Source organism: Elephas maximus, chromosome 9 (genome assembly GCF_024166365.1).
Source record: "Elephas maximus indicus isolate mEleMax1 chromosome 9, mEleMax1 primary haplotype, whole genome shotgun sequence".
Lineage (NCBI taxonomy): Eukaryota > Metazoa > Chordata > Mammalia > Proboscidea > Elephantidae > Elephas > Elephas maximus.
The window spans coordinates 84,224,533-84,246,196 of record NC_064827.1 but is presented as its reverse complement, the minus strand read 5'-3'; the positions used below and the strand labels follow the sequence as shown (position 1 = coordinate 84,246,196).

General features: G+C 48.6%; 2 protein-coding genes across 10 annotated transcripts in view; both read left to right on the top strand.

Moving 5' to 3' along the window:
- The first annotated feature begins 10,696 nt into the window (after positions 1–10,696).
- GBGT1 (globoside alpha-1,3-N-acetylgalactosaminyltransferase 1 (FORS blood group)) lies at positions 10,697–20,787 on the top strand. 9 transcript variants are annotated; one of them, XM_049896463.1, is made up of 8 exons: positions 10,697–10,845; positions 11,206–11,331; positions 11,881–11,972; positions 12,468–12,533; positions 14,599–14,649; positions 14,731–14,766; positions 15,831–15,965; positions 16,944–20,785. In XM_049896463.1, the coding sequence occupies exons 3-8, from the start codon at positions 11,902–11,904 to the stop codon at positions 17,626–17,628; spliced, it is 1,044 nt and encodes a 347-aa protein (XP_049752420.1). In that variant the 5' UTR covers positions 10,697–10,845; positions 11,206–11,331; positions 11,881–11,901; the 3' UTR covers positions 17,629–20,785. The 9 variants fall into 9 exon arrangements, with proteins under 9 accessions (XP_049752420.1, XP_049752419.1, XP_049752417.1 ...); XM_049896462.1 differs by having other exon boundaries at positions 11,206–11,345; XM_049896460.1 differs by having other exon boundaries at positions 11,206–11,345; positions 11,792–11,972.
- A 637-nt stretch (positions 20,788–21,424) lies between these two features.
- Positions 21,425–21,664, top strand: part of RALGDS (ral guanine nucleotide dissociation stimulator) — a 53,259-nt gene continuing 53,019 nt past the window's right edge. Inside the window, exon 1 of the mRNA XM_049895870.1 lies at positions 21,425–21,573. Coding sequence (XP_049751827.1) covers positions 21,556–21,573 — 18 coding nt within the window. The 5' untranslated portion in view covers positions 21,425–21,555. The remainder of the gene's footprint in view (positions 21,574–21,664) is intronic.

Genomic DNA, 21,664 nt, shown 5'->3' with positions numbered 1-21,664 from the left:
TGGTGGGATTGTAAAATGGTACAATCACTAAGGGAAACAGTATGGCGCTTCCTCAAAAAGCTAGAAATATAAATAATTTATGATCCAGCAATCCCACTCCTAAGTATATACCCCAGAGATATAAGAGCTGAGACGTGAATAGACATATGCACACCTATGCTCATTGCAGCATTATTCACAATAGCAAAAAGATGGAAACAACCTAAGTGCTCATCAACAGATGAATGAATTAACAAACTGTGGTACATACATACGATGGAATACTATACAACTGTTAAGAATAATGAGGAGTCCAAGAAACATCCTTTTTTTTTTTTTTTGAGGGTATGATTTTTAAAATATTTAAATTAAATCAAATTTTATGTTTCCTGTTCTTAATTTCAAAAGTGTAAAGATTGCTAGCATTTTAGGCGTGAACCTGTCTTTAGAAATCATCTGTTATTATTCACTAATTTTTTTTTAATAAGATGACTTCAGGGAATATTTTTGGTTTAATGTTTAAAGATTATCTCATGGCAATAGTTTCAGGGGTTCATCCACCCTCCGTGGCTCCAGAAAGTCTAGAGTCCATGAGAATTTGAAAGTCTGTTCTGCATCTTCCCCCTTTCGATCAGGATTCGTCTATGAAATCTTTGATCAAAACGTTCAGTAATGGTAGGCAGGCACCATCCAGTTCTTCTGGTCTCATAGTAAAGGAAACAGTTGTTCATGGAGGCAATTAACCACACATTCCATAACTTCCCGTTATTCTTGATTCCCCTTTTTTCTCTGTTGCTTCAGATGAGTAGAAATAATTGCTGTGCCATAGATGGCCACTTCAAGCTTTTAAGGGCCCTAAACAATAAACTAGGGGGTAGAACAGAAGCACTGAACATGTTATTATGCCAATTAACTGGGATGTCCCATGAAACCATGACCCTAAACCTCCAAACCAAGGAACCTAATCCCATGAATTGTTTGGCCATACATAAGCAGCCTCAGCAGCTACTCTTTCTTTCTGTGGTTGTTGTAAATATATCTGTCATACAACTTTTGCCCATGTAACTTTTTACAGGCGTAAAACTTACTGATAGCAATTATAATAATCAACTGTGCAACCCTATCCTTAATGTGATTTTTCCCTCTCCCTCCTTCCCTGATAACCACTAATAAACTTTGTTTTCTATACATTTGCCTTTTCTTGTCTTTTTGTATAAGTGGGGTCATATGAAATATTTGCCCTTTTGTGATTGACATTTCTCTCAGCATAATGTCTTCAAGCTCCATCCATGCCTGAGCGTGTATCAAGATTTCATTTCTCCTGCTGGCTGAGTAGTATTCCGTTGTATGTATGTACCACATTTTGTTTATCCATTCATCCGTCAATGGGCATTGAGGTTGTTTCCACTTTTTGACTACTGCCAATAGTGCTTCAGTGAGTATTGGTATACACGTCTCTTTTTGAATCTCTGCTTTCAAGTCTTTTGGGTATATACCTAGGAGTGGAATTGCTGTATCAGACTGTTTTCCACAACAGCTGTGCCATTTTGCATTCCCGCAAGCAACAGATTAGGATTCCAATTTTCCCACATCCTCACCAACATTTCTTATTTTCTGTTTTTTTTTTTAATCTTAGCCACCCTACTAGGAGTGAAATGATATCTCATTGTGGTTTTGATTTGCATCTTTCTGATGGCTTATGACACTGAGCATCTTTGCATGTGTTTGGTGGCCATTCAAATGTCCTCTTTGGTAAAATGTCTATTCCAGTCCTTTGCCCATTTTGTGATTAGGTTATTTGTCTTTTTGTTGTTGAAGTTTTTATATATTTTGGTTATTAGATTCTTGTTAGAGATGTGATTTCTGAAGATATTCTTCCAGTCTACTGTTGAAATCTTTTGATGAACAAAAGTTTTTAATGTTTATGAGGTCCCACTTATTTTGTCTTCTGTTGTTTGTGCTTTTGTTATTATATTAGATAATCCATTGTTGAAAGCTGGGCCTGACAGCATTGCCCCTCCTTGTTCTTGTAAGAATTTTATGGTTTCAGTTTGCACATTTAGGTCCCTAATCCATTTTGAATTTGTTTTTGTGTATGGTGTGAAGCATGGATCCTGTTTCATTTTTCCACATGTGGAAGTCTAATTTTCCTGGTGTCATTTATTGAAGAGGCTCTTCTTTCCCCATTGAATGGACTTAGCACCCTTGTCAAAAATCAGCTGACCACAGATGTGTGAGTTTATTTCTGGACTCTCAATTCAGAGCCCTGGTGGCACAGTGGTTAAGTGTTCAGCTGCTAACCAAAGGTCAGCAGTTCAAATCCACCAGCTGCTCCTTGGAAACCCTACGGGGCAGTTCTACTTTATCCTATAGGATTGCTATGAGTCGAAATTGACTGGACAGCAACAGGTTTGGTTTAATGTTGCTGTCATTATACCTATAGAGTTAGAATCAACTCAATGGCAATGGGTTTGGTTTGGTTTTTGTTTTTTTTGTTATACCAGTTGTGAAATATCCTCTAACATGGATGGATCTGGAGAACATTACACTGAGTGAAATAAGTCAATCACAAAAAGACAAATATTGTATGGTCCCACTATTATAAAAAATCTAGACTAGGTATACACGTAGAGAGCAAAATTCTTTGATGTTTACCAGGGATGACAGAGAAGGAATCAGTTTCTAGATAGCAGATACTTGATACTTTTGTTGATGGGAAAGGCAAGACCAAATATGTGTGGAGTCAGCACAATTTGACCAAGATAAAGACACTAAGAAGTACACAAGAAAAAGGGACAGTTTCGGTAAATGCTATAACATATAGAAATTTGCAACAATAGTAAAAACAACTAAAAAATATGTGTGCGGTTATGTGGGTTGATATGGATGCATATGTGTGTATAGAGAGGCAAAAGCAAGCAAATACGCGTGCGTGTATAGGTGTATCTGTAGCATGCGTATATACACGTTTGTGTGTGCTGCATATACACCCACATAAATAACAAACCACATAGGGGACACAGTTACAGAGCCTTCCTAGACATATCCACATAACTTGTGGGATTAGTTTACTGGGTTAGAAGGCTTGGGACTATAGTCTTGGGGGATAACTTAGTCAATTGGCATAACATAGTTCACAAAGATCATGTTCTACATCCCAGATTGGTGAGTAGTGTCTGGGGTCTTAAAAGCTTGCAAGTAGCCATGTAAGATACAACTATTGGTCTCTACTCACTAGAATGGAGCAAAAGAGAATGAAAGAAATCAAAGGCTCAAAGAAGAAACTAGTCCATGGGATGAACAGTGCACACAAACCACTGCTTCCTCTAACCTGAAACCAGAAGAACTAGATTGTGCCTGGCTACCACTACTCACTCTTCTGGTCAGGGACACAATAGGAGGTCCTGGATAGATTGGGAGAAAAATGTAGAAAAGTCAAGTCCCCAAAAAGGGCCAGAACTACTGGACTGATAGAAACTAGAGGAACCCCCAAGACTATTGCCCTATGATAACCTTTGAACTGGGATTTGAAGCTATTTCTGCAGGTCAGCTTTCAGCCAAATAATAGATCGGCTTATAAAATAAACAATATCACCCATGAGTAATGTGTTCCTTAAACAATTAACTATATAAGACCAAATGGTCAACATTCACCCAAAAGCAAAGATGAGAAGTCATGGAAATAATGAGAATGCTGACACAGTGGTGTAAAAACTGTAATCAATAGTATAAAAACTGTTAAATGGAAACCTAATTTGCTGTGTAAACTTTCACCTAAAACACAATATTATTTTTAAACAATTGTGTTCCATTGTATGATTCTCCCATCATTTATTAGTCTAGTCCTCTATAGATTAAAGCTGTTCTCAGAAATCTTCAAATTATAATAATAGCGTGCTATTCAGTTAAAATCACCTGTGTGGATGTTTAAAAAATATTAAGGCTTAGTCCCCATCTTCCAAAGATTCTAATTTAATTGACCCTCGGTGAAGCCCAAGCTTTAGTGTTTTATGAGATTTTTTTTTCTTTAATCTCTAGGTTATTGCAATGTGAAGCAAGAGTTGAAAGCCATTGAGTTAGGGGAATACACCAAAAAAACAAACCCATTGCCATTAAGTCAATTCCGACTCATAGTGGCCTTAAAGGACAGAGTAGAACTGCCCCATAGGTTTTCCAAGGAAAGCCTGGTGAATTTGAACTACCAGCCTTTTGGTTAGCTGCTAAAATTCTGTCTGAAAGTGTGCTTTCTCCCATGCCTTCTGCTATGAGAGTGTAGAGCGGGCACTCTTTCATAGCTACTGTTTACCGAGGACTTACCATATGTCAAGGACTATACTGAGTGCTGTTCGTGCATGGTTACCTCATTTAATTGTGAATTCCTTGTCAAATGGTAGTGTACTTTTGTGTATACACACTTCAACATACATCCCAAAACCCAGTGCCGTCGAGTCGATTCTGACTCATAGCGACCCTATAGGACAGAGTAGAGCTGCCCCGTAGAGTTTCCAAGGAGCGCCTGGTGGATTTGAACTGCCGACCCTTGGGTTAACAGCTGTAGCACTTAACCACTACACCACCAGAGTTTTCAACATATATACACTTCTGTATGTATACATATATATGTATAGTTCTGTGTATATGCACTCCTGTGTTTGTTTACTCCACCTGTATATGCACTCCTGTGTATATACATTTCTGGTACTTACACTTCGGTGTTTTTTCACTTGTGTGTATATGCACTTCTGTGCGTGTACACTTCTCTGTTTATTCTCTCCACCTGTACACTCACTTTTCTGTATGTATGCACTTCTGTAGATATCCACTTGTGTGGCTATGCATTTGGGTATAGCCCCTTCTGCTCTTATTCACTTCACATGTGTATACTATTCTGTATATATGCACTGCTATCTATATGCACTGTGTGCATGCACTTGCATGCATATAACCTTGGTTGTACACCCCCTTGTGTCAATATCCACTTGCATGTATATATACTTCTGTGTACAGGCATACCTCAGAGATATTGCGGATTCAGTTCCAGACCGCCACAATAAAGTGAATATTGCAATAGACCAAGTCACACAATTTTTTTTCATTTCCCAGAGCATATAAAAGTTATGTTTACACTATACGGTAGTCTATTAAGTGTGCAATAGGATTATGGCTAAAAAAAGTACATACCTTAATTAAAAAATACTTTATGCTAAAAGTGCTAACCATCATCTGAGCCTTCAGCAAGTCATAATCTTTTTGCTGGTGGAGGGTGTTGCCTCCGTGTTGATGGCTGCTGACTGATCAGGGTGGTGATTGCTGAAGGCTGGGGTGGCTGTGGCATTTCTTAAAATAAGATAACAATGAAGTTTGCCACATTGATCGGTTCTTCCTTTCCCAAAAGGTTTCTCTGTAGCATGCGATGCTGTTTGATAGCATTTTACCCACATTAGAACTTCTTGCAGAATTGGAGTCAGTCCTCTCAAACCCTGCTGCTTTATCACCTAAGTTTATGTAATATTCTAAGTCCATTGTTGTCATTTCAACCATGTTCATAGCATCTTCACCAGAAGTAGATTCAATCTCAAGAAACCACTCTCTTTGTTCATCCATAAGAAGCAACTCCTCATCCATGAAAGTTTTATCCTGAGATTGCAGCAACTCAGTGACATCTTCAGGCTTCACTTCTAGTTCTCTTGCTATTTCCACCACATCTGCAGTTGATGGGTTGAAATCAACTTCTTCCAAACTCCTGTTAATGTTGATATTTTGACCGCCTCCCGTGAATCACAGATGTTCTTAATGGCATCTAGAGTGGTGAATCCTTTTCAGAAGGTTTTCAATTTTCCTTGCCCAGATCCATCAGAGGAATCACTATCTATGGCAGCTATAGCCTTACAAAATGTATTTCTTAAATAATAAGACTTGAAAGTCAAAATTACTCCTTGATTCATGGGCTGCAGAATGGATATTGTGTTAGAAGGCATGAAAACAATATTAGTCTCCTTGTACATCTCCATCAGAGCTCTTGGGTGACCAGGTACATTGTCAATGAACAATAATATCTGAAAGAAATCTTTTTTTCTCAACAGTGGGCTTAAAATATTTAGTAAACCATGTTATAAACAGATGTGCTGTCATCCAGGCTTTGTTGTTCCATTTATAGAGCACAGGCAGAGTAGATTTAGCATAATTCTTAAGGGTCCTGGGATTTTCAGAATGGTAAATGAGCATTGCCTTCAACTTATAGTCACCAGCTGTATTAGCTCCTAACAAGACAGTCAGCCTGTCCTTTGAAGCTTTGAAGCCAGGCATTGACTTCTCCTGTCTAGCTATGAAAGTCCTAGATGGCACCTTCTTCCCCAATATAAGGCAGTTTCATCTACATTGAAAATCTGTTATCTAGTGTAGCCACTTTCATCAGTTATCTTAGCTGATCTTCTGGATAACTTGCTGCAGCTTCTACACCAGCAATTGGTACTTTCACCTTCATGTTATGGAAATGGCATCTTTCCTTAAACCTCACCAACCAACCTCTGTTAGCTCCCAACTTTTCTTCTGCAGCTTCCTTACCTCTCTCAGCCTTCACAGAATTGAAGAGAGTTAGGGCCTTGCTCTGGATTAGGCTTTGGCTTAAGGGAATGTTGTGGCTGGTTTAATATTCTATCCAGACCACTAAAACCTTCTCCACATCAGCAATAAGGCTGTTTTCACTGTCTTGTCATTCATGCATTCACTGGAGTTCAAGAACTTTTCCTTTGCATTCACAACTTGGCTAGCCATTTGGTGCAAAAAGCCTAGCTTTTGGCCTATCTTGGCTTTGGGCATGCCTTCCTCACTAAGCTTAATCATTTCTAGCTTTTGACTTAAAGTGAGAAACGTACGACTCTTCCTACCACTTGAACACTTGGAGGCCATTGTAGGGTTATTAATTGGCCTAATTTCAATATCGTCATGTCTCAGGGAATAGGGAGGCCAGAGGAGAGGGAGAGAAACAGAGGAACAGCTGGTCGGAGGAGCAATCAAAACACACACAACATTTATTGATTATGTTCGCCATCTTATATGGGCATGGTTCACGGCACCCCAAAACAATTACAATAGTAACATCAAAGATCACTGATCACAGATCACCATAACCGATATAATAATAAGAAAGCTTGAAATATTGTGAGAATTACCAAAATGTGACACAGAGACATGAAGTGAGCACATGCTGTATGAAAAATGGTGCCGGTAGGCTTGCTCCATGCAGGGTTACCACAAACCTTCAATTTGTAAAACATGCAATAAAGTGAAGCGCAATAAAACGAGGTATACCTGTATATACTTCTGTGTTTATTCACTCCACCTGTATATAGCCTCCTGTGTATACGCTCTTCTGTGTTTATGCACTTCTGTGTATACGTTTTTCTTTATATATGCACTTGTGTTCATATACACGTGTGTACACTTTTGTGTATGTGTTGTTGTTTTTAGGTGCGATCATGTCGGCTCCAACTCATAGCGACCCTATGTACGACAGAACGAGACGCTGCCCATTCCTGCACCATCCTCACAATCACTGTTATGCTTCACCATACTGTTGCAGGAAATGTGTCAATCCATCTCATTGAGGGTCTTCCTCTTTTTTGCTGACCCTCTACTTTACCAAGCATGATGTCCTTCTCCAGGGCCTGGTCCCTCCTGATAACATGTCCAAAGAATGTGAGGTGAAGTCTTGCCATCCTCCCTTGTAAGGAGCATTCTGGCTGTACTTCTTCCAAGACAGATTTGTTCATGGCAGTCAATGGAATATTCAATATTCTTCGTCAAAACCATAATTTGTGTATATACACTTGTTTATGCATGCGTGTGTATATGCACTTCTGTATATGTGCACCTCTGTGAACATGTATTTGTGTATACACGCACCTGTGCGTACATGCATCTCTGTGAACACACACCTCTTGTGTACATGGTCTTCACTGTACAGGCACTTTGTTGTACATGCCCTTATGTGCACATACACTTCTGTGTATACACACTTGTCTGTGTATACACACTTGTCTGCGTATACTCACTTGTCTGTGTATACGCACTTCTGTGTATACACTATTCTGCGTACGCACTTCATTTGTGTACACCGTTCTGTGCATACACACTTCTCTGTATACATACTCATGTGTGTACACGGTTGGTGTACACATGTTGGTATACACACACATCTTTGTTTAGTCACTCCACCTGTATATATACCTCTGTGTTTATTTGCTCTACCAGTATATACATGCCTGTGTAATACATGCCTATGTGTGTATGTATACCTGTGTGTATACACTTCTGCCCAGGTATGGATAATGAGGAGGTGGGTGTGGGTAGGAGGCAGCCCAGACTTGGGTAATGAGGAGGGGGGAGGGTTCCAGAGAAAGCATAGCTGTAAAGAATAAGCAGGTGAGAGGGTCCAGGAGAATGCCCAGGTGTGGCCAATGAGATGGTGGGAGGGATCAGGAAGCAGCTCAGGTATGGAAAGTGAGGAGGTGAGAGAAGCCAGGGCAGAGCCAAGGTGTGGGTAATGAAGAGGTAGTGGGAGTAGAAGATAGCTCAGATGTAGGTAATGAAGAGGCGGGCGGGGTCAGAAGGCAGCCCAGGAATGGAAATGAGGAGTTGGGGGGTAGAGGGCACAAGAGGCAGAGGGGTGATACGGAGGCACAGCTATGGAATGTAAGGATGTAGAGATGTCTATAGAAGGCATAGCTGTCACAAGGGAGGAGACTGAAGAGCCAGATAGCAGCCCCAGTGTGGGTAAGGAGAAGGTGGGAGGAGTCAGGTGTGGGTAGCGAGGTTTGAGGGATCAGGAGGAAGCCATGTTATGAGAAGTGAGAAGGTTGGGGCGGGGAGGAGATTGCCCAGGTGTACGCATTTTCAGGCAGTAGGAAGGGTCATTAGGGTGCTTAGTTGTGGATAATGAGGAGGTGGAAGGGGCAGGAGGCAGATCTGTATGGGGAATGAGGAGGTGGGAGGAACCTTTTCTTCAAGGGCAGCCTGCTGACTGATGCCCCATGTTCTTTGGTCCCATGGTCCTCCTTATCTTCCCCTTGAAAATGTCTTTGAGTCTCACATTGCCATGAGAGACACGGCCAAGATGAATATTCCCCAGTGTGGCCACCATGGACACCAACTACAACCCTTGCCTCATCACTTACCCTGTCCCAGGCAATGACATGCCCCATTCTTCTGTCTCTTCTGCAGGCTTTTCCAGACAACCAACCACCAGGCCAAGGAGAAGAGAAAGCAGACTGAGGCCCTGTAGACCAAAAGGTGGCCAAGGGCTGGGGACTACCAGATGCCCCAGGGGGAACAGACTGGACTGGACTTGAGTCATTCCCTCTTCCCAGATAAAAACAATAGCCAAGCCTGTACCTGAACTGGGAATCCCCTTCTGGCTATGGGTCCTATAGCATTCCCAGTCATTCTAAGCATTTGGGACCCTATTAACTAAAGTACTACCAGGCTCCATCTTGGACTTCTGGGGCTAAGCAGGCTGAGATTGGCACTGGATGTTTCCCGGCCTGGCTGCTCCATCTGTGCCTCCTTTCTGCCTGTTCCTACTTCTGTCTGCAGAGCTCCACGCAGGAGATCGAAAAGCTGGTCAACAAGGTCATTTGTTATTTTCCATCTTTTTGTTTGTTTTTAGTATCCATCCTAGTGAGTATGAAGTGATATCTCATTGTGGGTTTGATCTGCATTTCCCTAATGACTATTGGGACCTCCGGTGGCGCACTGATTAAGAACTCAGCTGCAACCAAAAGGTCAGCAGTTCGAATCCACCAGCTGCTCCTTGGAAACCCTGCGGGGGCAGTTCTACTCTGTTCTGTAAGGTCGCTATGAGTCAGATTTGACTGCAACAGGGTTTTCAAATGACTAAAAATGTTGAGCATTTTTTCATGTGTTAGTTGGCCATTTGTGTATCTTTGGAAAATACACGAGTCCTTTGCCCATTTTTCTTTGGTGTTTTTGTTTTAAACATTCTTTACATATTCTGTATTCTAGGCCCTATCAGATTATGACTTGCAAATATTTTATCCCATTCTGTGGGTTGTCCTTTCATTCTATCGATAGTGTCCTTTGATGCACAAAAGTTTTTAATTTTGATGAAGTCCAATTTTTCTATATTTTGCGGCTGATGTTTTTTTAGTCATATCTAAGAATCCACTGACAATTACAAGGTCATGAAGATTTACAGTTGTATTTTCTTCTAATAGCTTTTAACTCTTACATTTAGATTGTTGATCCATTTTGGGTTCATTTTGCATATCTTGTGAAGTAGGAATCCAACCTCATTCTTTTGTACATAAATATCCAGTTTCCTCAGCACGATTTGTTGAAGAAACTATTTTTTCCCCATTGAATGTTCTCGGTACCCACTTGAGAATCAGCTGGCCATATATGCAGGAGTTTGTCTCTGGACACACAATTGTATTCCATCTGTCTGTCTGTCCTTACGCCGGTACCACATTGTTTTGATCACTGTAGTATTGTAGTAAGTTTTGAAAGTTGGAAGTGGACTCCTTCGACTTAGTCAAAACAATGTTGAAAACAGACCATCTGGAAGCCCTCGCAAGGCCGTATGAATTTGACATCCGCTTATTCATTTTCCTGGGCGGGTGGGGCGCGCTGGCGGGGCTGACGGTGGGCGGGGCACACGGGCTGGAGGCTTCCTCCCCCTTTATGTCCCGCCCACCGGCTCTGGAAAACACTGGATTCCGCATCTCCCAAGCCAAGCTGAGCCCAGGGCGCTCCAGTAGGCGCAGTGCGGCTGCCTAGGATAGCCGAGTCCCTGGATTCTGGGCCAGGGTGCGACCCAACGTCTTAACGCCGGTCTGGTCGCTAGAGGTGAGTGGTCAACCCGCCGGAACAGTCGCCGTTCTCCACCCCAAGCCCGGAGCTAGCGGGGCAGGCGGAAGTCGAGGCGCGCGTCTTGTCCCCGGGCTACTGGGACCGGTTAACGGGGCCGAAGGACGAGTCAGGGGCTTGCAGAATCCTGCGTCCCATGGCCTGGGTGGGGAAACTGAAGCCCGCAGAGGGAGGGAGGCCTAGCGAGCTTGCCCCAGAGGCTCCGGAGTTAGCCGGGGACCTACCCCCGGACCGCGGCCCTGGGATTTTTCTCTGACCCCAGGCGGACCGCCCTGGAGCTGTCAATGGTCCCCGGCTCCTGCCCAGCGCTTGACAGCGGTTTCCGCGCGTCATCCTCAGGGGCTCAGAGTGGTGCGTGTTGTTATTCCCCGTAACAAGAAGTCTTAACTAAGGAAGACACAGGCCGAGGGGATCGACTTACCCAAGGATCAAAGATGTGGTGAAACCTATATTCACTGCAGTTTAGTAAGTAAACACAGGTAAGCCCGTGGGTACATTGCTTACTGGTTAATCCGCCCAAGGCAGTAAAACCAGGGAGAGTTGAAGTCGATTCTCGCGGTTCTGGGGAGAACCCAGGCCCCCCCACCCCTTCCCCACTCCCGGAGAATCCCGGCGCTCTCCCTGCCTGGCCACCCTCAGCCGCCGCGCCTTGGGCTGGGTGTGTTGTCGCTGTACCGGCTTGGGGGACTTGGTCACGTGTGCCCTATGGGAATCCTCCTCGAGCCCGGCTCTGGAGCTGCTGCTTGCCTGCTTGAGGGGGGGGGGGGGGGGGCGGACACGTGGGCGGGACTTGGGGGCGAGACTTGGGATCCACCATTCCTCTGCAGCGGCGGTCCAAGGGCAGGGCAGGGCAGCGCAGTGTAGGGCGAAAGAAATAGTTTCCGGGTCAGAACACCGGCCTCCGATAAGGAGCATTCTTTTGTAGGGGTCCCCAGGACCGCGGAGACGCGGGCTCAGCGTGCAGCCCTGGGAGCGGAGGGGCTGAGCCGCTGAGGCTTGGCCCTGTCTCTGCAGGTCTGATCTCTGCACCCAGTAATGCACTGCAGAAGATTGGTCCTGGGTCTGGGCTTCTGCCTGCTAGCAGGTGTGGGCCTCTGGGCCCTGTGGTGAGTACACCCTTCCTTCTCCACCCCAACCCCAGGACTCTTGTCTATTGGCATCTCAAGCCTAAACCGTGACCCCTGCACGGGCTTCCTGGCTTCTACCCACCTCTCCTGGCTCACCCTACCCCCAAAGCCAGCCCTAGCCCGAAATAGTTTGTTTCAGAATTTCTGCCAAGACCATCCTTCCACCTGTCTTGAGGTAAATTCATCCCTGTTCGACTCTGACTCTCCCAGGCCATTCTTTCCCAGGGCTCCCCCATCCCCTGTGTGACCAGCCTGTGTCCCCATCTGACCCCTGCTGCTGTGTGCTTGGCCTGGTATGGAGCCGTGCCCCATGGATGTGTGACTGCATGGTGAATGAATGACTGAATGCCAGGTTCTGTGATTCTCCTTGTAGAACCCAGGAGTGAGGGAGGATATACCACTAATTTGCACTAAAGCAGGTTTTCAGCCTCATGCCAGGGGGTCGAGTTAGCAGATTTTTTTTTTTTTCCCCAGGGTGTATACTGAAAACTGGCTGCCAGCCTCCTATGTCCCCTATTACCTCCCCTGTCCGGAGATCTTGTAAGTAAGGGGCTGAGGGATTGGGGGCCCTTCGGGCTGCCTGGAGCAGGACAGGAGAGTTTTTATGGCTACTTTGTCTGCACGTTCTTGTGTCCTGAGCCTATGGTTCTGATGAGTGTTTAGATAATTTATGGGTTCTGCTGTTTCAGTCTTCAGGCGTCCTTGCAGCTCCTCTCTCACAGTTTGACCTTGGGTGTGCTACATACCCCTGAGCCTAACTTTCTGCATCTCTAAAATGGGATAGTGGGGGTGATCCATCTTGCTCCCCAGAAGGGCAATGGCACATCACATGCTCACACATATGCCACCCAGCTGTGCCCAACAAAATTGTGGCTGGACTGCACCTAGGCTAGAGCTGGGGAATACTAGGTGTTTTCATGAAAAACAAAAACCAGACTACCTTGCTGATTCAACATATGAGAAATGTTCTCTTTGGTTTAAATTCCATTTATTTGGCGCTCTATTCAAGAGTATATATAGACTAAAGATGGGAAAGCTCAAGGAGGCTTAACCCATTCCATCATATATGACATTGAAAATTAGTAAACAAGTTGCAGAAAACTGTGTCACCAGGTGGCCTAATCCTTAGGGCGCCTGCTTTAAGACAGTCGACCTCAGGCGTCTTCTGGAGCTGGCTGTGACACACTCACTGGGTGGCCACGGGCAGGCCTTTTCCTCCTCTGGACCTCAGTTCTACCACCTTTGGGAATGACTCAATGGAAGGTTTTAGCATCCCTGTTTCAAGGAGGAGGGAACTCAAGTTTGGGGAGTGAAATGTGCAGCCCAGGTCCCTCAGCCCACTGGCAGCAGAGCCACAGGCAATCCCAGGTGTCCATCCTGCAGCCCTGTTCCTTCTTCCTCCGGAACCCCCTTTTCCTGGGCTCAGACTGGCATTTGTGGAGGCAAGCGGAGGCTGACCACGGCAGGCTGCTTGCCAAGAAGGGGTGAGGATGCTTGGCTTTCCTGAGCACGTGCTCTGTGCTGGGCTAAATCCCCACATTACTTCGTTTAATTCTAACAGCAACTCTAAGGCTTAAGAATGGCTTCCCCATTTTACAGATGAGGAAAGGCAGGTGTATCACTGAGGGTTCCTTCCATCAGAGAAACACCAGTAGTGGTATATGTATGTGTGTGTGTTTATGTAGGCTTATTGCAAGAAGTGGTGGGGGCTGGTTAGGCAAGTCTGAAATCCATAGGGCAGGCCACGGCAGGAAGAGCAGGTTGGGAACTCTTGGGCAGGGGCTGATGTGGCAGTCTTTCTTTTCTTTTGATGCTGCAGTCTTGAGTCATAATTTCTTCTTCAGGGAAATAAGTTTTGCACTTAAGGCCTTTCAACTGGTGGATTCAGGCCCATCCAGATTATTCAGGACAGTCTCCTTTACTTAAAAAGTCAGCTGATTGTACGTGTTAAACACATTTACAGAATACCAACCTGATGAGTGTTGGATGGAGTAACTATCACCTAGCCAAGTGGACACATAAAACTGACCATTCTGTTGGGTTCAGGTGAAATAACTCACCCAAGGTCTGCAGGATAGAAGGTAGCGAGGTGAGCCCGCTAGGTCTTGGCGCTTCTCAAACCTTCTAGGAGATGCTGGGATCTTATAGAACGGTGTGGTTGAAAAAGCATCTGCTGTGGACCCATGTGGCACTGGGTTCGAATCTTGGCCCTGCCACTTTGTCAGTGGACCCTGACAGACCACCTCACCTGCAGAAGCCTGACCCCCCTCCTCTGTAGAGTGGGCAGAACTGTGGTGAAGGTCAGAGAGTTGGCATGGACCCTGGGGGGTACCTGCCTATCTAAACCTGTTGCCGTCAAGTCAATTCTGACTCATAGCAACCCTATAGGACAGAGTAGAACTGCCCCATAGTGTTTCCAAGGAGTGCCTGGTGGATTCGAATTGCTGTCCTTTTGGTTAGCAGCCATAGCTCTTAACCACTACACCACCAGGGTTTCCCCTGCCCATCCTAGGGGTGGATTAATCTCAGCTTCGTCATTATTCGTGTGCTGAGTTCTTTGCTACCAGTCCTGACACTAACGGCTCTTTCTCACCTCTGCCACCAGCAACATGAAGCTGCAGTACAAGGGGGAGAAGCAATTCCAGCCTGTGGCACAGTAAGGAGACTGTCATTTCTCCCTTCGGTGGCCCCTGGGGTAGGGCCACCTCGCCTCACCACTGGCCCTTCTTGGTTGCAGGTTGCAGTACCCTCAGCCCAAGCTGCTGGAGCAGAGGTAGGTGTGGTTAGGGCCTGAGAACAGGATGGAGAGTTTGGGGGAGGAGGTGGGTGGAGGGGTCAACAGAGGCCCTGATTTACAAGCCAGGATGGTGGAGGTGGAGTTTCAGGGTGGCTTGGGGCCCAGGTAGTCTGGAACTGTGGAAGGACACAGGCTGGGAGTTGTACCTGGGTGGGTCCCAATTCTAGCTGTGTCACTAGCTGTGTGACCTTGGGCAGGTTACCAAACTGCTCTGAGCTTTTTCTCTATAAGGTGGATGATAATAGTACCTACCTCATAGGAAAAGGAGCCCTGCGGTACAGTGATCAAGGGCTCGACTGCTAACTGAAAGAAAGGTTAGTGTTCAAACCCACCAGCAGCTCTGTGGGAGAAAAGACCTGGCAATCTGCTCCTGTAAAGATTACAGCCTAGGAAACCCTATGGGGCGGTTCTGCTGTGTCCTATAGGGTTGCTATGAGTTGGAATCGACTTGATATCGCACAACCACCACCTTATAGGGGGTTGGGAGACCAGATGAGATGATGTTTGTAAAATTTGCAGCATTCTGCTTGCCCCATAGTCAGTGCCCAGGAGGCTGTTAATGATGGTATTAGCATTGTTAGCATCCTTGTTGATAACTCCTGTTTATTAAGCACTCAGCAAACCCGTGAAATGCCAGGCTCAGACACTTGAATTAACTGCTGGTCCTGTCAACCACGTTAAAAACCAAAAACCAAACCTGTTGCCATCAAGTCAATTCCAACTCATAGCGACCCTACAGGACAAAGTAGACCTGCCTCATAGGGTTTCCAAGGCCGTAATCTTTACAGAGCAGACTGCCACATCTTTCTCCCGTGGAGCGACTGACGGGTTCAAACCATCAACCTTTCGGTTAGCAGCCGAGCTCTTAACCACAGTGCCACCAGGCTCCTTATCCCCACTTTCCACATGAGGAAACTGAGGCTCAAAGACAGGGACAAAGTTGCCTTGGGTCACACACTGTGTGGCAGGCAGAGCTAGGCTGAGACTCAGGCTTTCACAGAGGAGACATCTCAGTCCCCCATGGCCTCCCCTGCTGCCAGGTCCACACAGCTGCTGACACTCACGCCCTGGTTGGCACCGATCATCTCAGAGGGAACCTTTGACTCCACGCTTCTGCAGAACATCTACCAGCCGCTGAACCTGACCATTGGGGTCACAGTGTTTGCTGTGGGGAGGTGAGTCCCAAGCTGGGGTGAGGGTTTCTCCCTGAGCCACAGGAGCTTACAGTGTAAGGGAGGCCCAGGACCTCGTGCTGGGACCTGATCTGGCACCACGGAAGGCCCTGGGCCAGGTCCTGAGCAAATGGGAAGGTAGATAATAGTGTGATGGCATGGAGGGGGGACTTCCTGGAGAAGGGGATCTGGGGAGGGAACAGCAGAAACTGATTCCTCTGAACAGATAGGTAAGTTTCAAGGAATAGAAATCCCTTAAGACCACTGAACATAAATGAGGTTCATAGGCCATAGGCAGGTTGCGGGTCTAGGCAAGCCTCAGGAATATCTCCCCTCCACCCCTTTAATGTTTCTGCCCCGCTCTCTGGATCTCTCCTCTTCTTCCTGGCCCTACATGGCCTTGCCTTTAGAAGCCTCCACCTGGCAACTTCCCTCTGGGTCCCTTCCTGGAACTCCTAAGAAAAACGGTGTGTGATGGGGCCACAAGGCCTAAGGCACTGGCCAGATGATAAATGGCCTACCTGGGGTCGGGTGGCCCCTTATCCAACTGCTGAGGGTGGGGTCATGGTGTCCACTGCCTACCCCACATCCCTGGCATCCACAACGCACCTTGCCTTGATGTCTCCAATTACTTGTTTCCTGGTGACCTTCATCTCTGAACCTCAGAGTTCCTGCCTATAAAAAAGGGATTAGAACACCTGTCTTATAAGGATTGGAAGAGGTAAGAATCCCTTAGGACACTTCCTGACATTTAGAAAGTGCTCAGTAAAAGTTAGCTTGGTTTGTGAATATAAGAATTATTACTGTTAAGTATCATCCTTACAACAGTCTTAAGAGGTCGGGCCCATTACTTGAATTGGACAGACTAGGACCTTAGTAACTCTTGAAGTGAGGAGCTGGGAGGTGGACCCCATCCTGGCCAACTGCAAAGCTCATGCCCCACGTGGCGGTGGTGAACATGGATGGGGGTCTTATCACCAGGTACACTCGCTTCGTCCAGCACTTCCTTGAGTCGGCCGAGGAGTTTTTCATGCGGGGTTACCGTGTGTCCTACTACGTCTTCACTGATGACCCAGCGGCCATACCTCACGTCCTGCTGGGTCCTGGCCGGCTCCTCAGTGTCATCCCCATCCAGGGTTACTCCCGCTGGGAGGAGATCTCCATGCGCCGGATGGAGACCATCAGCCAGCACATTGCCAAGAGGGCGCACCGTGAGGTGGACTACCTCTTCTGCCTCGATGTGGACATGGTGTTCCGGAATCCGTGGGGACCTGAGACCTTGGGGGACCTGGTGGCTGCCATTCACCCAGGCTACTATGCTGTATCCCGCCCGCAGTTCCCCTATGAGCGTAGGCGTGTTTCTACCGCCTTTGTGGAGGACAATGAGGGGGACTTTTATTATGGTGGGGCAGTTTTTGGAGGCCAGGTGGCCAGAGTGTATGAGTTTACCAGGGGCTGCCACATGGCCATCCTGGCGGACAAGGCCAACGGTATCATGGCAGCCTGGCAGGAGGAGAGTCACCTGAACCGCCGCTTCATCTCTCACAAGCCCTCCAAGGTGCTGTCCCCTGAGTACCTCTGGGATGACAGGAAGCCCCAGCCACCCATCCTGAAGCTGATCCGCTTTTCAACACTGGACAAGGATACCAACTGGCTGAGGGGCTGACAGCAGAGGAGGGGCTACCACATGCTGTTACCCAAAGCCCTGTAGCCAGGTCGCCCAGAGGAATACTTGGGTCCCCTCAGTGGAGCACCTGGATCCCCCCCAGGGAGCCATCTTACACCAGTGCCTCACTTCTTCAAGTCTTTGGTGGGCACCAGCCCTGCCCTGCTTACTACCTCTCAGTCTGTCAGGAGAATCCAGCCAGAAAAAGGACGTGGAAAGGCCTGCGTACACAGTGAAGGGCAGTGTACACTCAACACAAAGGTCACATGAATGTGGCACAGGAATGGTTGGACGGGAGGACAGGAGATAAGAGGTACAAGAAGGCAGGGCCCTACAGGCCTCCCACAGCAGAAGTGCCTTCCGGGTGAGGCAGCAGAGCCTCAGCCCCACTCAAGTGCCTGAGAACCCACCTCTGCCCCCTTTGCTTGCGTACTGCCCTTAAAGTTGCACTGATGACACCCTAGTGTGGAAGACTTCCCAGATCCCTTTTCTCTGGCTGGCGAGGGTCCTGAGTACTGTGATGCCCCCAAGCACACGTAGCCAAGTCCTCACTTAGAACTGAGAAACCAGCCTTTGAAACGCACAATGCCTAGGTTTTCGGAGTTAAGTCCAGCGCACACCCTATGGCCAGCCATACACCCTTGTACCAGCTGCCTCCTTTGCAAGAGGGCTTAGGGCAGTTTTAATGAAGGTGGCATGTGATAGACCCTCATCAGGGGTCTGTCCACCTACATGTCTGAGTGTCTGTCAGGCACTGGAGACCCAGGCAGCTTGGATTTCAGATACACTTGCAGTGGGGGTAAGGAGTACAGTTATCCCAGAAAACCTGGGCTAAAACCAGCTGCTGCAACAGATGGTGGGACTTAGTTCTGATCCTCCTGGGAGTCTGGGTGAAGTGGAAACTTGCTGATGACTGACTGCACTCCCAACTGAGTAAAAGGAAGCAGAACCCTCAACTGAGAGCCTGTGGGCTTTTATCTGTTTGTCCCTGACTGTATCATTGATGTCTATCTGGGTTAACCTCAGCTCTATAAGGCCCCTGGCTGGTGTGAGACTCCTGGGTAGCAGTGATGTGTGCCCAGGATTAGAGGGTGTGTAAGGGTGGCCTCACCAACCTAGACCAGAGGGATTTCAGAGACCTATGGTGGTTCTGTTTGCCTGGGAGGGCAGAGATAGAGGTGGGGGCTGGGGTCAGGACTGGGTTGCCTAGTGCCAGCTTCCCTGGGAGAAGGATCATTTCCACTGAAGGGGGAGGCGAAGGCTAGGGAGCAGGTGCCCGCCCACCTGGCCACTTCTGGCAAAGCTGGGGACCAGCCTTAAGCCCACTGTTACCTGTGCCCTGTGGATTGGCTGGTGAGTGGGGACAGCTGCCAAGAGTGTAGGCAGGTGGAGTGACCAAGTGAAGAGACAGCTTGGGCTGAGGAATGGACTTAGGGAGAGGCCCCAGGTACTGCTTGAGCAGAGGGCAAGGGGTAGACTGATAACCCATGTGCCCCCAATGGGGAACACCTTCCCAGGGCCCTCTACCCTGCCCTGGGGGGCAGCCTGTGTAGCACTGCTGTGGAGGACGATCAGGCCCTGCCTTCAAGGAGCTGGGAGAAACCCTGAGATGTGGAGACCAGGGAGGGCTTTGGCAGAGAAGGGAGCTTCCACCTCACTCCCAGCCCAGCTCTGGGCCCTGGCACAGCAAGCTCTGTGATCCAGCCTCTCCCAGACCTCACTGATGGGCCCTTGTCCCAAGCCCCTAGGGACTATGGCTGACTCTAACCTATTCCCAGGGTGTGATTTGAGACTCCTGTTGAGTGACAGAACCCAATTCCTGGAGCCAGACTAGTCCAGGCCACTTTTCAGAAAGGAGTTGAGGGACAGACGAAAGCTGCCCCATGGTTGGGAAGAAGTCAAGGGTCTGCGGGTGGGGTGAGGGGCCTGACCAAGCAGAGAGAAGCAGTTGTGGGAGGAGCCGGGTACAGAGTCCCACAGGATTGGGTTCCAGCTTTTCCTAACTACAGGTACCGATCTGGCCAGGATAGATCCAGGTTTTGTGGGCTCAGAAGTCTTTGAAATTTAGGAAGTACCTGTTCATGAAATACAATACAAATACAGAATGCCTGCTGCCCTCCCCACCTTAAAATTAAGGCCCCTTAAGCTTCAAGTCCTTATGGTCAACTGTCTTTCTTCCTGTACATTACAGCCCAACATCATTTCAGCCTATAGGGCTTGGCCCAGCACACTTGTTCAGGCCGCCTACTAGTCTAGCATAACCATCCCACCACCTGGCCAATACCAAGTGACCCCCATCTGATATCACCTCCTTCAGGAAGTTTACCTTGATTTGTGCCCCCTTCAGAGTGAGTGCCCTTCCTCTATGTTCCATAGTACTTCCTTCTCATATCTGCTATCACTTACAATGTACCTATGTCCATCTCTCCGCCCCTCCCCAGGCTGTAAGCTCTGAGAAGGCACGGATGGTGCCTGACCAGGTTTTGTTGGACCTGCCTTCAAGACTGGGCTCAGAGGCCACCTCCTTGGGGCTCTTCTGCAAAGTACAGCCTTTGAGGTCAGATTGACCTGGGTTCAAACCCATGGCTGGGGTACATCATAGCCTGTGACAGGCAAGCTCATGTTTTGACTTCTGGAGCCTCAGTCTCCTCGATTGCAAATGGAACCAGCCACTCCGACCTTGTGGGGGTGCGTTGGGATTAAAGCCAGGGAGATGAAGGCACCTAAAGTGCTTGGACTTCAGGAGTCCACCTGGTCTGGGGAGCCCTCAATGCAGGAGGCCTCTGGTGATCAGGTCAGATGTCAGTGATGGTTAAGAGCAATGACCCTGGTTGGAAGCTGGGCTTGGTTCCTTAGAACTGCATGACCTTGAATGCTGGTGCCAGTGGCTCGTCTATAAAATAAGGGGAAATCACTGAGTGCCTAGAAGGGGCTCCCTAACAACGGTAACTAACCCCATGCTTGGCCGGCTTCAGCCTGCCCGCATCTCCTTCATGGGCTCCTTCACGGCCTCTCATACACCAGCCAGGGCTCAGGCAGGGATAGGCAAGACAGGAGGAGGTGGTGGAGGTTGAGGGATAGGGGCCACCCGACCTTCTTCCCTGCTTGGACTCCCTGGTCACTGCCTGCTCCAGGTCCCCCTAATCTTGTCTCTCTCCCTCGCTGGTCCCTGCGGGTGGCATCAGAGAACCAGGACCGGCGGAGGGGTATTCGATGGGTCCTGTGTCTCCAGGTTGTCCATGCCTACCCCGCCTAGGGCCTGATGGCCCCTCCTGGCTGAGGTGGGGGTGGCCTCCGGGTCCCATGGTGGTGTGGGGGGGGGAGGGGCGCACAGCAGGCGGCGGGGACGGGGAACGTGGATTCAGCCGCAGGGGCCGCTGGTGCGTGGAGCGAGCAGCCAGGCGGGGCTCATGTGCGTGAGCTGTCCGCGGGCCCGTGCCGACCTCATGTGCGCGTCTGGACTTGGATACGGGGCCCGGTTGCCCCGCGTGGTGTCCACCTGCATCGCCAAGCCCTAGGCCGCCCTCCAGTGTGTGCCCCCAACCCGCCCGCGGAGCCCGCCCTTACACCTGCGGGACGGGCTGGGGCGGGGCCGGGACGGGCTGGGGCGGGGCCGGGGCGGGGACGCGGCTCTCTCCGCCCACCCCGGCCCGAGCCCGGGAAGCCTCTGATGAACCAACCGAGCGGCGGGGCCAAGCGGCCGGCAGCGGGGCGCGGCGCAGACAATGGGAGCGGCGCTGGTGGCGGCGGCGGCTGCGGCCGGGGTAGCGGGGAGGGCCGCTGAGCCCCGGGCCCGGCGGGGGCAGGAGGCCGCGCAATGAGCCCAGCAGCCGCGCGCCCCCCTGCGCCGCGCGCGGGCCGAGGCGAGCGGCCGCTGAGAGCCCCGGGCTCCGCCCTGGGGCCGGCGATGAGCGGCCGAGGCTGAGGATGATGGTAGATTGCCAGGTGAGTGCCCTTCCCTGTCCGGGCCTCCCTTCCAGCCGTCGGGTGTTGGGGGAGGACCACACACCCCACGCCCACCCCCCAGCCAGTGTTG

What these genes read in the sequence shown, in the direction of transcription:
- GBGT1 (XM_049896459.1), top strand. Translation starts at nt 13,242, where the DNA reads ATGACTCAATGGAAGGTTTTAGCATCCCTGTTTCAAGGAGGAGGGAAC. An exon ending in CCCAAGCTGCTGGAGCAGAG is followed by an intron (nt 14,767 to 15,830) that starts GTAGGTGTGGTT and finishes CCCTGCTGCCAG; the next exon opens with GTCCACACAGCTGCTGACAC. An exon ending in ACAGTGTTTGCTGTGGGGAG is followed by an intron (nt 15,966 to 16,943) that starts GTGAGTCCCAAG and finishes TCTTATCACCAG; the next exon opens with GTACACTCGCTTCGTCCAGC.